The sequence below is a fragment of the Chiloscyllium plagiosum genome, unplaced genomic scaffold (genome assembly GCF_037043375.1).
Source record: "Chiloscyllium plagiosum isolate Xiang-an unplaced genomic scaffold, Cpla_swu_hap1 HiC_scaffold_12, whole genome shotgun sequence".
Classification (NCBI taxonomy): Eukaryota; Metazoa; Chordata; class Chondrichthyes; order Orectolobiformes; family Hemiscylliidae; genus Chiloscyllium; species Chiloscyllium plagiosum.
The window spans coordinates 38,367,893-38,383,846 of NW_028270150.1; the positions used below are offsets into that span (position 1 = coordinate 38,367,893).

The 15,954-nt window shown below is 41.5% G+C and overlaps 1 protein-coding gene across 1 annotated transcript in view; it reads right to left on the minus strand.

Annotated features, from left to right (window-relative positions):
- LOC122555518 (NXPE family member 3-like) overlaps nt 1–8,404 on the minus strand; it is a 32,244-nt gene extending 23,840 nt beyond the window's left edge. The window contains exon 1 of the mRNA XM_087992389.1: nt 8,268–8,404. Within this exon, the coding sequence (XP_087848515.1) occupies nt 8,268–8,384 (117 nt within the window). The 5' untranslated portion in view covers nt 8,385–8,404. The remainder of the gene's footprint in view (nt 1–8,267) is intronic.
- Between the last annotated feature and the right edge of the window lie 7,550 nt (nt 8,405–15,954).

Here is a 15,954-nt window from a genome sequence, read left to right on the forward strand (position 1 = left end):
ATTGATGCATTTAAGTGATCATTGGATGGTTATTTGGATAGAAATAGTGTTCAAGTGTATGGGAAATAATCGAATATTTGCACATTGTAATGATGTCAGAAAGTAAGTGTGGCACTGGAAAAGCACAGTAGATCAGGCAGCGTTTGAGGAGCAGGAGAGTCGATGTTTCGAGCAGAAGCCCTTCATCACACACAGCGGTTAGCACTGCTGCCTCACAGCGCCAGAGATCCGGGTTCAATTCCCGCCTCAGGCAACTGACTGTGTGGAGTTTGCACATTCTCCCCATGTCTGCGTGGGTTTCCTGCGGGTGCTCCGGTTTCCTCCCACAGTCCAAAAATGTGCAGGTTAGGTGAATTGGCCATGCTAAATTGCCCGTAGTGTTAGGTGAAGGGGTAAATGTAGAGGAATGAGTCTGGGTGGGTTGCGCTTCGGCGGGTCATTGTGGACTTGTTGGGTCGAAGGGCCTGTTTCCACACTGTAAGTAATCTAATCTAATCTAATCTAATCTAATCTAATCTAATCATGAATGTGGGGATGGGTGCCCAAGGGGGCTGAGAGATAAATAGGAGGGGGTTGGGGCTGGGGGGACAGTAGTAGGAATGTGATAGGTAGATGAGGGTGGGGGGTGATGGTGATAGATCGGAGTGGAGGGTGGAGTTGATAAGTGGGAAGGAGCATGGACAGGTAGGACAGTTCAAGAGGGCAGTGCCAAGTTGGAGGTTTGGATCTGGGATAAGGTAGGGAGAGGGGAGATAAGGAAATGATGAAATCAACATTGATTCCATGTGGTTCGAGGGTCCCAAGGTAGAAGATGAGGTGTTCTTCCTCCAGTCATTGGGTGGCTCGGATTTGGTGGTGGAGGAGGCCCAGGGCTTACATGGACTATTTTCTAAATGGGGAGAAAATTCAGAAGTCTAAAATACAAAGAGTCTTGGGAATTCTAGTCCAGGATTCCCTCAAGGTAAACTTGCTCATTAAGTCACTATTTAGGAAGGCAAATGTAATGATGGCATTTATTTTGAGAGGAATTGAATATAAAAACCGGATGTACTTCTGTGATAATGCTGCTCCTTTAACAAGGTTATCTTGTCCTTGGTTTCTTTTCAAGAGCTTGCAAAGATACAGGTTCCAACAGGTCTTGGGTTGATCTATTTGAAGAAGCTTTTAAGTTAAAGAAAAACTTTTGCAATGAAAAGGAAGTGGCCAGTTCTCCCAGCTCAGCTTATCTCTGGTTTGGTTTGGTCAGGTTTTCGTAGTCTGGCTGTTCAGGGCTGCTAGTCAGTGGTGAAGCTGCTGGACCCAAAGAAGCAGGTCCAAGCTGATCCTCCCTCTTTCTGACATCTCTCTTGCAAGAACCTGAGTTGAATTTTTCCTCTTTTTGCTAAGGGGTGTTCCTGGGGATTGTAACAAGTATTTGGAACAGCATCATTAATTGGAATAATCTGATGGATTTCAGATAGGTTATTCTCTATTCTGTTCTCTTTTGTTTGTGTTTCATTCAATAATCTTGCAAATAAATTCTGTTTTGTTTAAAACTAAGTGGTTGGGCCAGCTGCATCACTTCTGGAATATCCACATTACACCTGCTTAAAGCAACGAGCAAAGTTAGGGTCCAGGTTAATTCCTTGAAATGTTTTGAGTGGGTCTGGCCTGGTCCATACAGATTGGGGAGTCTGTGCGGGATTTGTTCTTTGTTCCAAATTGGGATTAAGGTTGTTGGACTCAAAAGCTGCAAGTGATAGGTGTTAGTGTCTGTTGTTCTGGGTGTTGATTTTGGTTGGTTTAAACAGTGCTTGGGATAGCAATGGCTCTTTCAGTCACCAGGAGTTTTCTGGGGATGAAAGAAGTGACTTTGGAGGTTTTGCAAAAGGAGATGAAGGACAAGCTGCTGGAATTAGCAGACAAGCTGGAGTTGGAGCTGTCTCCTTCCGTGAGGAAAGGACAGATAATTACAGCAATAGCTCAGCATTTAAATTTGCTGGAAACACCATCAGAATTTTTAGAGATGGATAAAGTTCAACTGAAAATGAAGCAGCTTGGGTTAGAGGCAACAGCCAGAGACCAGGAAAGAGAAATGAAAGGGTTTGAATTATGATTAAAAGCAGAGGAAAGAGAGAGAGAGAAAAGGAAAAAGAGAGGGAATTTGAACTTCAGAAATTGGCATTTAGATAGGAAAGTCAGCTTAAAAGGATGGAGAGGAAGGCTGAAGGTAAGCTTAGTGAGGAAGAGAGTGAGGATGAACAAACCCATGGTAGCCAAAGGCCTGGTGGGGATCTGTTTCAATAGATTCAAGCATTGCCTAAATTTGATGAGAAGAATGTGGAAGCCTTATGCATCTCATTTGAAAAGGTGGCTAAATAAATGCAGTGGCCAGTGACCATGTGGGTTTTGTTGATCCAAACATAACTTGTAGGTGGAGCTAGTGAGATATTCATATCACTATCAAAGGAGGTATCTGGGGCATATGAGGAGGTGAAGAAAGCCATCTTAAGTGCATATGAGCTTGTGCCAGAAGCCTACAGACATTTCAGAAATCTAAGGAGGGATCTTGGTTAAACCTACATTGACATTGAAAGGATCAAACAAAGTCATTTAAGGGCATTAAAAATAAGGATAAGGGCATTAAAAATAGAGCAAATCTATGACACTCTTAGAGAGACGATTATTTTGGAGGAGTTCAAAATTTAGTTTCTGAAGTAGTGAGAACTCATGTGGAAGAGCAGAGAGTTAAAACGGCCAGATTAGCAGCTGAAATGGCTGATGATTATGAGTTGGTCCATAAGTCAAAGTTTGGCTTCCAAAATCAATTTTAATCTATGAGAGACATTGGGGAAAAGAGAAATCCTCACATGAAAAAGGAAAGGTAGATCTTGGTGAAGATCATAAGGATAAATTTACAACAGGGTAAAAAGGAAACCCTTGAAGGGGAAAGAGAAGTTAAAGAGCTCCAGTGTTTTCACTGCAATAAAGTAGGCCACATGAAATCGTAATGTTGATGAGTTAGGAAAAGACGATAAGCCAGTGAATTTTATTGAAGTGGTAATGGAAAGCACAGTGGAGGCAAGAAAGCTGCACCAGAATGTACAATCTGGTGGGAGATTGGTTAAGGAGTGCCAGATCTGCAAAGGTAAAGTTTATTCACATAGGTCAGGAGCAGCAGGAAAAGAGGTTACAACATTAAGAGCTACAGGATCCTCTCAATCTTTGATGTTGAAAGACGAGGAGATATGTACCTCTGAATGACTGTTGCCAGAAAAGGTACTAGTAACAGCATTCACAGTGAGACAAGAAGTGCTCAATTATGTAGAGTGAGGTTAGAATGTCCAGAGAAGAGTGGACAAGTCATGGTAGGAATACTGGACAAACTCTCAGCTCCAGGAATACAATTTGTCCTTGCTAATGATATAGCTGGTTCACAGGTAGGAGTGCTGCCTACTGTGTTTGAAAAGCCAGTGGAAACTCGGGCAACTGAACTATTAAAAGATGCATACCCTGGGATTCTTCCAGACTGTGTGGTAATGAGGTCACAAAGTCATCAGTTGAAACAGGAGAGATCAAAGAGTACAGATAAGAAAGTTGAAGTGGAATTAGCAGAGACCCTGTTTGATCAAATGATTGACACAAACCAGGAGCAGATAGATGACAAAGCAGAAATCTTTAGCTCAGGTAAATTAACTGAGTTACAGGAGAAAGATGAAAAGTTACAACGATTCTATCAAAAGACATGCATGGAAAAAGAATCCAAATATATACCTAAATGCTACTATCTTAAAGATGATGTCTTAATGAGGAAATAGAGACCATTACATATTCAGGCAGAATAGAAATGGGCAGATGTTCATAAGTCGTATTGCTAATGAAATATAGAATAGTGATGTTGCAAGTGGTGCATGAGTTACCAGTAGGGGGTCATTTAGGGGTAAGAAAGACTAAAACTAAAATATGAAAACATTTTTATTGGCCTGGACTGTTCAAGAATATAGTTGAATTTTGCCATACATGTCATATATGTCAGGTAATTAGAAACACAATTGGATAAAATCTGCATCTTTAATGTTTATTCCAGCATTTGCGGAATCTTTTACAAGTGTCTTAATTAATTGCATCGGATTCTTACCAAAAACAAAAAGTGGAAATCAGTATTTGGTAACCTTAGTGGATGTGACCACTAGATTTCCAGAGGATGTCCCATTATCCAATAGCTAAAGGGATTATAGAGGATTTACTCAAATTTTTCACTAGATACAGACTGCACACATAGATACAATCAGATCAAGGGTCAAATGTTACATCAAATCAATTGCATACCATCCAGAGTCACAGGCAGCACTAGACAGGTGGCATCAGACATTAAAGACCATGTTGAGGGCTTATTGTCAAGACTATCCAGGTGACTCGGATAACGGAATTCTATTTGTACTGATTGCTAGCAGTGATGCACCAAATGAAGTGACCAAATTCAGTCCATTTGAATTAGATTTTTGAGCATGAAGTGGGAGGACCATTAAAGGTGATCAAGGAGAAATTAGTAAGTCAAAATTCAGAGACCACATATTTGGACTATGGGTATTGGTTTAGCTCAGTTGGCTGGATTGTTGGTTTACAGAGCAGTGTGAGGCCAACAGCCTGGGTTCAATTCCCACCACTGGTTTGAGGTTAACACAAAGGACTCTCCTTCTCAACCTCTTCTCTCGCCTGGGGACAGATGGCCCTCATGTTAAGTCACCACCAGTCGCTTCTGTCTACTAATAGAGCAGCCCATATGGTTTGGTAAGACTACATGGACACAACATGTATGACATTTTCAGGAACAATTAAATAGATCAGGGAGATAGCTAGATAGCATTTAAAGGTATCACAGGATATTATGAACCAGAAAGCATACAAGAAATCAAAAACTCACAATTTTGCTCTCGGAGATAACATGTTAGTGTTACTTCCAAAGATAGGTAAACTTTTAAAAGCAAGGTATAGTGGACCTTATCAAGTTGAAAGGAAATTGAGTGAGGTGAACGATTTGATCAGGAGTCCAGACAGAAAGAAGTCTCACAGAGTGTGTCATGTGAATATGCTGAAAAGGTATTTTGCTAGGGAAGGAAAGCCAGAGGAGACTGTGTTATTGGTTACAACACAGAGGGAAGAACCAAGTTTAGAGGATTCTGAATTGGACATTCCTCAAATTAAATTGGACAATGAGGAAGTTGTCAAAAATTGTGATAATTTATTGAGTTACCTTCCAGAAGAAAATTGAAATGACCTGAAAGAGTTATTACTATCACATGGGGAGATATGTGGAAATAAGCTGGGAAGTACTAACCTAATTATGCATGATCTAGATATAGGAGATGCTGTTCCGATTAAGCAATATCCGTATAGGCATGGCCCTCTGAATTTGGCACAGGTTCAGAAGGAGATTGAATGCATGCTCCAAGATGACACAATCAAAGTGAGTTACAGTGACTGGAGCTCATCCATAGTAGTGGCGCTGAAACCAGACGGTACCCAACGGTTATGTGCGGTCTATCACAAAGTCAATGCAGTTACAAAGATTAATGCATACCCAATTCCAAGTTTGGAAGACTGTGTTGAAAAGGTGGGACAAGCAACATATTTCTATGTTGGACTTGCTCAGAGGGTACTGGCAGGTACCTTTGTCCGAAAGAGTGAAGAAAATTTTGGATTTTATGTCGCCGAAAGAACTGTATCAGTTTAAAGTCATACTGTTTGGTATGAAAAATGCACCCACCACATTTCAGAACCTAACCAACAAGGTCATTTCCAGATTACCCAACTGTGTACTTTATATTGATGACCTGGTGATTTTTACTCACAGGTGGAAGGAATATTTACAACATTTTTCAGAATTGTTTGATCAACATCAGGAGGCAGACTTGGTGATAAACTGAGCTAAAAGTGAATTTGCTAAAGCACAAGTCACCTTCCTGGGCCTTGTTATTGGACACGGACAAATAGCCCCACAGAACGTGAAAACAAAAGTGATGGGGCTGGGGGTAGGAGGGGTGGGGGGGAGGTTTCTACACCATTGACAGAAAGAGCAGTACTTTGATTCCTGCAATTGAGTGGATTTTATTTAAAATTCATGCCAAATTTTACCAGTGTGGCTGCTCCACTCACTATGTTGTTAAAGAAAGGCAAGAAGTTGCAGTGAACAGCAGACTGTCAGAAGGTATTTGACTTCTTGTGTTAACCACTGCCCTAGTATTAGCCACACCTAATTATGCAAAGCCATTCAAGGTGGGCTATTGATGCAAGTGATGTGGGTGTCAGTGCTGTGTTCTGAAAGGAAGACGACGACAAGATAGAAAGACCTATCAGGTATTCCTCCAGGGAATTGATCAGCAGAAATATTCGACAGTTGAGCTTGGTGTTGGTTTTACAATATTTAAATGTTCATGTTACCAGTAACATATCTGAGACAATCATATGCACTGATCGTAATCCTCAAGGTGGCAAAAACATTACATCAAAGAGGTAAATGTATTCAATTTACCTGTACTAAAGAACATATGAAAACACTGACAAAAATAAAGAAACACAAGCATCAGCAACTGGATATTTTTTAGGTAGGGCTAATTAGTAAGTGTTTAACATTATTCCCGTCACTTTACCAGACTGTTCATGAAAAGAAAAAGGCCCAGAAAGTAAACAGATGCGCGAGGTGGTGCTTTTATCTTTCTATCATGATGCTGAGTTCCCGGAAACTGACAAATGCTCTTGCAATCGTCGAAGCTGTTCAGGACCTTGTTTAATACTGGGATTACATAAACTGTATTTATATGATGATGAGGGTTTCGTCCTTTTCAGTTAAATTGTAATTTGCAGAATGCAAAGATTAGTTTGTTTAAAAGCAGACTCATTAAAATTATAGATTTGAATAAATTCTCTAGTAGAGCATAGTGTTAGATCAGTATGGCTTCCCTTGTTTAAGATAAAATTTGATTATCCCAATAACCAATTATCTGAACAAAATAGTGCCTGCCCATCTCATTCAGATAATCGAGATTCCTCTGTATTATATGCAGTTTTGGGCCCCATATCTCAGAAAGGATTTTCTGGTCCTGGAGCAGGTTCAGTGGAGGTTCACGAGAATGGTCCTAGGAATGAAAAACTTGATGTATGAGGAATGTTTGTGGACACTGGGACTATACTCAATGGAGTTTAGAAGGATGAGGAAACATCTAATTGAAACTTGCAAAATACCAGACCCCTATGCTACAGCCTACGTATCAGGGTTACTTAAAAACTGTCAGAGAAATTCTATCCTAAATTACTTGATTGCTTCTTTCAGATTCAATAGGGTGATGATTAAACAAGTACTCGTGCACTTCTCAATTTCAGCTCCATCAATATTCAGTCTAAACTTCTGCACAGGACTGGCCTGTTTGCCTGGAAGGTTAAAAATGATCTCCCTCTGAAGTCCTGTTTTCTAAACTCATGCATGACCAATGTTCCAGGGGAGACCATAGCAAATGGTTCTAAGACTCCATGAAGCCTGCTTGAAATGTGGAATCATCACTTAAATGGACTGGAACGAGCTTGGACAAATTGTTCAAGTTCATCAAACTGTATCTTGAGTCATAAGGTCTTAACAGTGAGGCTTCATTCGGAGGCTCACTAATGATGTTACCTAGAATGGTGATGAAACATCTGAAAATGAACCTTCCAACTCAGCGAGTAAACCTACATCCAGTGAGGTAGAAAGGTAGCAGAGAAGGAAAGAAAAGGAAGCAAATCCTGAACTCTGGATCCCAATATCTCATGAGACATCCTGCCCCATGTGACCATAGATCTGTGGTCAAGAATTAGCCAGATTAGTCATGTGAAGATCCAAACTAGAAGCTTCTGACTCTGAGTACAGGACTACCTTGTGTCTCAAAAAACTAATGACAATAACCTGAAATATGGGTGGGAGGTGGGGAAGCAATGGGAGGGGTGGAGAGTAAAACATAAAATGCCCCTGTCAGATCAATGTCAGGCATTTCCCAGCAGGCCATCATGAGAGAATGGCCAGAGGTCTGGAACATTCTCACTATGCAGGGAGAAAATGTACCCCCATAGGACTGATACATGGAGAAACCTCAGTCCTTGATTCAAGAAGCAGAATGTGAAATAATTAAAATGGGTTTTGGCAATTGAAATGCCTGGGCCTGAGCGACAAACTATTCCATTTTTAAATGCTTTTACTTTGAACCTTGGTGAATATGATCAGTTTCCTCTCAAAATATTGATGATACCATTCTACATACCATTATGCCATACAAATTCAGAATCAGGAGCAGTAGAGCTGTCAATACCAGCAATGCGAAGTGGGAGGGACGTATGGAGAAGGGGAGATTAGATTTTCTTGTACTTTGTCCATCCATATTGAAAGGTTACACTGCACTCATGTGTTGTTAGTCTGCAACAAAAAAGTAAATCAATTTAATATCATCTTATGACTAAATTTTATGCTTTTCATTGAAGAATCTTGAGGGAATTTAATTTCACAAAATGCCCCAGAAAGGAAAGCCATGCTGGAGAACTGGAGACTGTGAAATGAGGCATCAAAATGGAGGCAGGGATAAGGGAGATAATTACAGATGAGTCACTATTATTTCAGCTGTCACTAAAAATCAAACCATAATCACAGTGAAACACAAACTCTCAGGGCCAGTAAACATTGATTACAGGGAAGTAAATGGAGAGAAAAGACAATGTGACAGGTGCAAAGATCAAAGGGAAGAATGAGGAGGGAATGAGGTGCAGGTGGCAGAGACATTGGAGAACTGTGGGTCTTACCAGTGAGAGAGTGAGGATGGTTCATTCTGGCTGACTATTTGGTTTTGTTGATAGCTTAGGATCTAGCCAAATGAAGATCATGAGAAACTTACATTGGATATGGTCATTGCCTGGCAAATGTTTTTCATAAATGTTATTTACTAATTTTCAGCCCAAGCCTGGATGTTGCCCAGTTCTCATTGAATGTTTACACGAGCTGTTTCAAAGGCTGAGGAATCATGAAGGTCGAAGGTCGAATTTGAAAGCTGAGTACAGGATTAAGGATAGGATTCTTGGCAGTGTGGAGGAACAGAGGGATCTTGGAGTTCAGGTACATAGATCCCTTAAAATGGCCACTCAAGTGGACAGGGTTGTTAAGAAAGCATATGGTGTTTTTGCTTTCATTAACAGGGGGATTGAGTTTAAGAATTGTGAGATCTTGTTGCAGCTCTATAAAACTTTGGTTAGACCACACTTGGAATACTGCGTCCAGTTCTGGTTGCCCTATTATAGGAAAGATGTGGATGCTTTGGAGAGGGTTCAGAGGAGGTTTACCAGGATGCTGCCTGGACTGGAGGGCTTATCTTATGAGGAGAGGTTGACTGAGCTCTGACTTTTTTCATTGGAGAAAAGGAGGAGGAGAAGGGACCTAATTGAGGTATACAAGATAATGAGAGGCATAGATAGAGTCGATAGCCAGTCAATAGCCAGAGACTATTTCCCAGGGCAGAAATGACTAACACGAGGATCAGTGGTCGGCACAACATCGTGGGCTGAAGGGCCTGTTCTGTGCTGTACTGTTCTATGTTCTATGTACTATGTTCTATGAATGGTGCAATCAGGACTAACATCCCCACTTCTGACCTTGGATGGAGACAAAGTCATTGATATTGGTTCGGCCTAACATACTACCCTGAGGTACGCATGCAGTGATAGTCTTGGACTGAGATGATTGACCTTTGCCAAACAGAACCAGTTTCTAAAGATAAAGGTAAAAATTACATTAACTTTTGATGCAGCTGCTGCCTCTTTTGATGGGCTGATTTAAAAAGTAGAAGCTCCAAAACAGAGCCCTGTGAGACTCCACTCATCACTTCGTATCAAAGACCCATTTCTGCACTCTTTGTTGGCTGTTAAGACTGTGCTATGAATTTTTATTTTTTTGCAATAACCTTTAATGTTCCAAGATCTGGAATTCAAATTTTAGTGCTCAAATCACTTCCTGCAATTGATTATGAAAGCCACATGAAATTTCCACAACTCTCCCCATAGTACAGGATGTATCCACTATACAGCTGAGTTGCCCTTATTGTCATAAACCTACATTTCGACCAGTTAAACTGGTGGTAAGAAAGAAGGAAGTAAAAGTTCTCACTATCCAATGTCTCTGACTGCCTATTCCAGTGTTCTGACTTTGCCTTCTCCTCTAGGTACCATTTACTGCCTGTCTTGGAATCTTCTCAATGATTTTTGTGCAGTTTTAGTCTCTTACATAAGATGTCAATGCATTCTGGTGTTCAGAGACGGTTCAGAGGGTCACTGTACCTGAAATATTAACTCTGATTTCTCTCTGGGGATGCCACCAGAACTGCTGACGTTTTCCAGCAGTTTCTCTTTTTTACACATTTTGACAGACTAGACTTGTTTCTTCTGGGAAAGTATTTGGTGAGTGAAGGATGATTTGATGGAGATTTATGACATCCTGAAAGAGCTTGAAAAGATGAATGTTGAAAAGATCTTTCTTAAAACAAGGGAGCACAGTCTTAAAATTTCAGGACAGAGATGAGAATGTTTTTCTCTCAGAGTATTAGGTTTTTGGAATTTCCTGCCCCAGAAGGCAGTGGAGGCAGAGTCATTGAGTATTTTTAAGGTAGAAGTACTTAAATTCTCATTAGACAAAGGACTCAAAGTTTATCAAGGCTAGAAGGAAATGTGGAATTCGAAACACTGTAATGTTATTATGGCTTTCAGAGGTTTATTTTGTCCTGGTTTTTCTTTGAAGACAGATTTTGAGCCGTAGTTATAGAGCTTTCTCTTCAAAGACAATAACGTAAACAGCTTGTGAGGCCTTGGTATTTTTTTAAAATGTAGGAACAGTACAAACAGCCTGGATGGGTGGACTCAGGCTCCCAGAGAACCAGAGTTTTAGTATAGCTTTCAGTAGTTTTTTTAGGGATTTGAAGATGGCCATGGAAGCACTCTCTCTCTCCCTTTTCAGTGCAAAGCTTGTCTTCTTTCTCTGCTGACAGAATGCATATGAGACAATCTGTTTTACTGACTTTGCCTTTGCCAAAGGTGTGTTTATGGGATGTTACTATATTGGAACTGTTGTTGTTTCATACTAAAATAATCTATTATTCTATTAAGCTTTCATATAGAGTTAAAGTTATATCAATTCTTCTTTCTTTTATTTATATTTTAACTATAGAGTAAGAATAAGGTGTGTACTGCTTAAAGCCTAGCTGCCTGATGAAGGAGCAGTGCACGGAAGGTTTGTACTTCCAAATAAACCTGTTGGTTTATAACCTGGTGTGATTTTTAAATTTAGCCACCCCAGTCCAACACTGGCACCTCCACATCTGTGTAACCAATCGAATTACATCTGGAACACAGCACCTTACACTTGACTATAAAGAAGATAAAAGTTAGGATCCTGGCTATCTTCTTGGGGATATATTTGAAGAGGGTTTTGTCTGGTCCATAATAACACAAACAGATCATCTGTGATCTTATTGAATGGTGAAGCAGGCACAAGCAGCCAAGTGGTCTTCTTCTGCTCCTATTTAGTACTTCTGCATGTTCATATATTTAGATCTGAATAAATGACATTGGATACAGAAACTTAAATGTGGGCAGCCCAGTGGCACAGTGGTTAGCACTGCTGCCTCACAGCTCCAGAGACCTGGGTTCATTTCCTGCCTCAGTGGAATTTGCACATTCTCCCCGTGTCTGTGTGGGTTTCCTCTGGGTGCTCCGGCTTCCTCCCACAGTCCATGAATGTGCAGATTAGGTGAATTGGCCATGCTAAATCGCCCAAAGTGTTAGGTGAAGGGGTAAATTTGGGGAATGGGTCTCGGTGGGTTGCGGGTCGGTGTGAACTTGTTGGGCCGAAGGACCTGTTTCCACACTGTATCTAATATAATCTTAAATTTATATTGTGCCTTGAAGGTGCTTCACAAGACCGTTTGAAAACCTCATGGCTATGGTGGGGAGAATGTGACAGACCAGTCACAGTTGTGTGCGATAGTTGAGTTCTGGTAAATGAATGTATTTATGAATGTTCCAGTGGATTCCAAGTTAAAAGATTTAATTTATATACATATATAGATTTTCTACTATCTTATAGTGGTAGTAATAAGTCTAGACTTTTGTAAGTGTATGTGCAAAGTGTTTTTTAAGTATGACTATATATAGGGAATGGTAAAAGTGGAACCCCATACACTATGGTCCCAGTTTCAGGTAATTTGATGTTGCTATGTTAGAGCAAACAATGCACATGCTGGGTAACTACTCTTAGTATAAAGCTTTGGGGTATCGTGTACTGTACAACTCTGCACCTCACCCACAAGTTATTTTTCTGCACCAAATTAACAATTAGCATTTAGCCATGAATTTAACTCTTTGTTCCCACTGATCTAAGCCCTCCATCCGCAAGTTTCATTTGCTTGAGGCAGTTACCACTAAAGGTATTCTCTGTTCTCTTGGAGGATGCAGAAGGTGTATCTCCTCCCTGATCTGGAGATTGTTTTATTTGAGCAAAACAAGGAGAGATCTGTGTCAGTTATGAGACCGAAGTAAAATCTAAAGCACACAGAAGAGCTGAGTATCTTATATCATTCACATCCTCTTATCCAAATTCCAAGTGTTCTTCATAACCAGCAAATTAAACAAAAGTCCCTTCAGTGTCAGAAGTCCATGTGTTAAAGTCTCCCTTCATCAAGCCATGGAGTAAACAATCAATCTCACCCTGGACAGTATGCAAATGTGCCTGCTAGAGATGAAGCAAACCTTGATTTACTCTTGGGAAATAAGGCAGGGCAGGTGACTGCGCTGTCAGTGAGGGAGCACTTTGGAGCCAGTGATCATAATTCTACTGGTTTTAAAATAATGATGAAAAAGGATAGATTGGATCCATAAGTTAAAGTTCTAAATTGGCAGAAGGAAAGAGTATGACACAAGAACTTTCAAAAGTTAATTGGGGGGCAGATGTTCACAGACAAAGGGAAAGCCTGGAAAATAGGAAGCCTTCAAAAGTGAGATACCAAGAGTCCAGAGACAGTATGTTCCGGTTAGGGTGAAAGGCAAGGCTGGTAGGTGCACAAATGCTCTTCCAACAGCTCATGGATATGCAATATAGCCCTGTGTATTCCTTAGCAGCTCCCAAGATGCTCAGAGGATCATTCATATATGAGATTATTGTGCTGCATCATCAACTTCACGTATTTTCCCATTGAGTACTTGAAATAGCAACTTTTATCAAATTATACATCAATCCCAATTTCAGAACTAAAAATCTCCAGGCTCAGTGGTTTTAAAGGGTTCTTTTTAGATCAGAGACCCAAGTGATCAGAGTCAGTTTAAGATACTCCCATTTTTAAACACTGTGTCTCAGTAGATAACACATTGCCTGAATGGTTAAGGCCAGTCTCTAAAAGGTAAAACCTTTAATCCATCTTGGGTGTCAGTAAATTTCTAAATCCATACACCCCAGGCTCGATATGCAGACAGAGCTCCACGCCATCACCCCAGTCATTGAATGGAAATTAATTTAGATAAATGTGAGGGGTTGCTTTTTGGAAAGGCAAATCTGGGCAGGACCTATTTACTTAATGGTAACATCTTGGCGAGTGATGCTGAACAAAGAGACCTTGAAGTGCAGGTTCATATTCCTTGAAAGTGAAGTCGCGGGTACATATGATAACGAAGACGACATTTGATATGCTTGCCTTTATTGTTCAGTGCATTGATTGTAGGAGTTGGAAGGTCGTGTTGTTGCTGCACAGGACATTGGCTAGGCCAGTTTTGGTTTACTGCATACAATTCTGCTCCACCTGCTGTAGGAAGGATATTGTGAAACTTGAAAGGGTTCAGAAAAGATTTACAAGGATGTTGCTGAGGTTGGAGAGTTTGAGGTTTAGAGAGAGGCTGAATTGACTGTGGCCATTTTCCCTGTACCATCAAAGGCTCAGGGGTGACATTATGGGAGCTTATAAAATCATGAGGGGCATGGATAGAGTAAATGGCCAAGGTCTTTCTCCTCATGGTAGGGGAGTCCAAAACTAGATGGCATAAGTTTAAGGTGAGAGGAAAGACATAAAAGGGACCTGGGGGGCAATTTTTTCACGCAGAGGGTGGTGCATGTATGGAATGAGCTGCAAAAAGAAATGGTGGAGACCATTGCAATTACAACATTAAAAAAGACATCTGGATGTGTATGAATGGGAAGGGTTTAGAGGTATAGGGGCTAAATGCTGGCAACTAGAACTGGGTGACTTCAGGATATCTAGTTGGCATGGACGAGTTGGACCAAAGGATCTGTTTCCATGTTTTATAACACCACTATGACTGTATGACTCCCCATTAAGGTGCCAGGAGGATGAGATACCCTGAGCTTATTCCAGGTGCCCCTTCCTCACAAAGAGACAGGGCAGTGCCAGTAGGCACCCGGCCAAAGGAGGAACCACAGACAGGTCCCCCAGAGATCCCCTCCCTCTCGACACTCCAGAGGCCTTTCACCCCCACCCTGCCTGCCAGTGTCAGACAGTGTCGGGTCAATCCTAGAAGGGAGCTCTTGCCCCTGGCGAGGACACCTTCAGCATGTCTGGTCCTTCTAGACACAAACCCCAAAGCTCCGCGGCCAATGGGTTCCGTTGTATGGCAGGCTTCCTCCACTCCAACTGCTGACTGAGCCAGGTACTGCACCGAGACATGGTGGGAAGGAAGGAGAGAAGGAAGAAGACCTTCTGACGGCACATTGGTGACCCTGCATTGTAAGTACATGCTCACATTTGTAAGTCTCTGTTTCACCTTCACTGTACAAGTGTGTGTGTTTATTGGTATTGTCCTTTGATAGGTCCCATATCACCTGAAGTTGCAGATTTCCCCTTACAGATAGCAGTACTCACCCTGCCCACTCCCAGTGAAGTCACAGCTATTTCCATTTCTGTGGTTTACAAGATAATGGAACGCAGTAGTTGTTCCTTGGACAGTGAGTTCGAGCCTCCACCCTCATCTTGTAGGTGACCCCCTGATCATCAACGTCCCTTTCCTGGTTGACATTCCATCACCCCCCACATACATCCAATCTCCTCAAGATCCACCCAATCCATCTACCGGAGATTGCATCTGCTCCCCTTTCATCCTAAGCTCACCTTTGTCGGAGTGATACCTCATTCTACAATATGCCTGTTGCTGCTTCTGGCAGATCTTCCTGAGCTCTTCACAACTACTCCTGACTATTCACACTGATGACTGGCTGCCTGGATTCATGTCAGCACTAAACAGGAATGCAATACAATTGCACAATGAACCTGGTAGCTAAGGCTGAGGGGGAGGAGCACACGAAGGCATGACACAGATACTGTGAGCATCCAGTCCAACACTATGTGAGTGAGAGCTCAAAAAGCAACTGAGCAGCCCTGAGATATAGCCGTGTCCAATACCTCAGCTGGGTGCCGGTCCCTGATCACCAGATATCCTTGCAGTAGGATTTTAATGATAGTTATTGGTCTTCCAAAGTGCACCACTGAAGTTCTGCAGCATTGTGTGATTGTATCAGAAAGGTGCCATGATGACATGGACAGGCTGGCATGTGTTGGATGCCAGTGTTCATGGACATGGGTTGTGTGTAACTGCTATCAGGAGCACACCCTGAGCCTTTATTGCTGGACACCTGAGATGGTGGTTCAGAGGTGCACATACCAATCTAAATTTGCCAGGTAACCACCAGATCAGCATGTTGAGAATTCTCAACATCTGGTAACCTCAGTGCAGGGGGTAGGATAGGAAACTGTGTATCAATGTGATGAGATGTACAGTTAATGAGGCTGACAACAAACAATAATCTCCTTTTAATAGGAATCTCACTGCTGCCTGGCAAGTATCTCAGTTCAACTCCTGGAACTCTGATGAAAAATGCCAAGAGTTGCTCCTGATGTCAAGAAAGCCTTCGCTGGA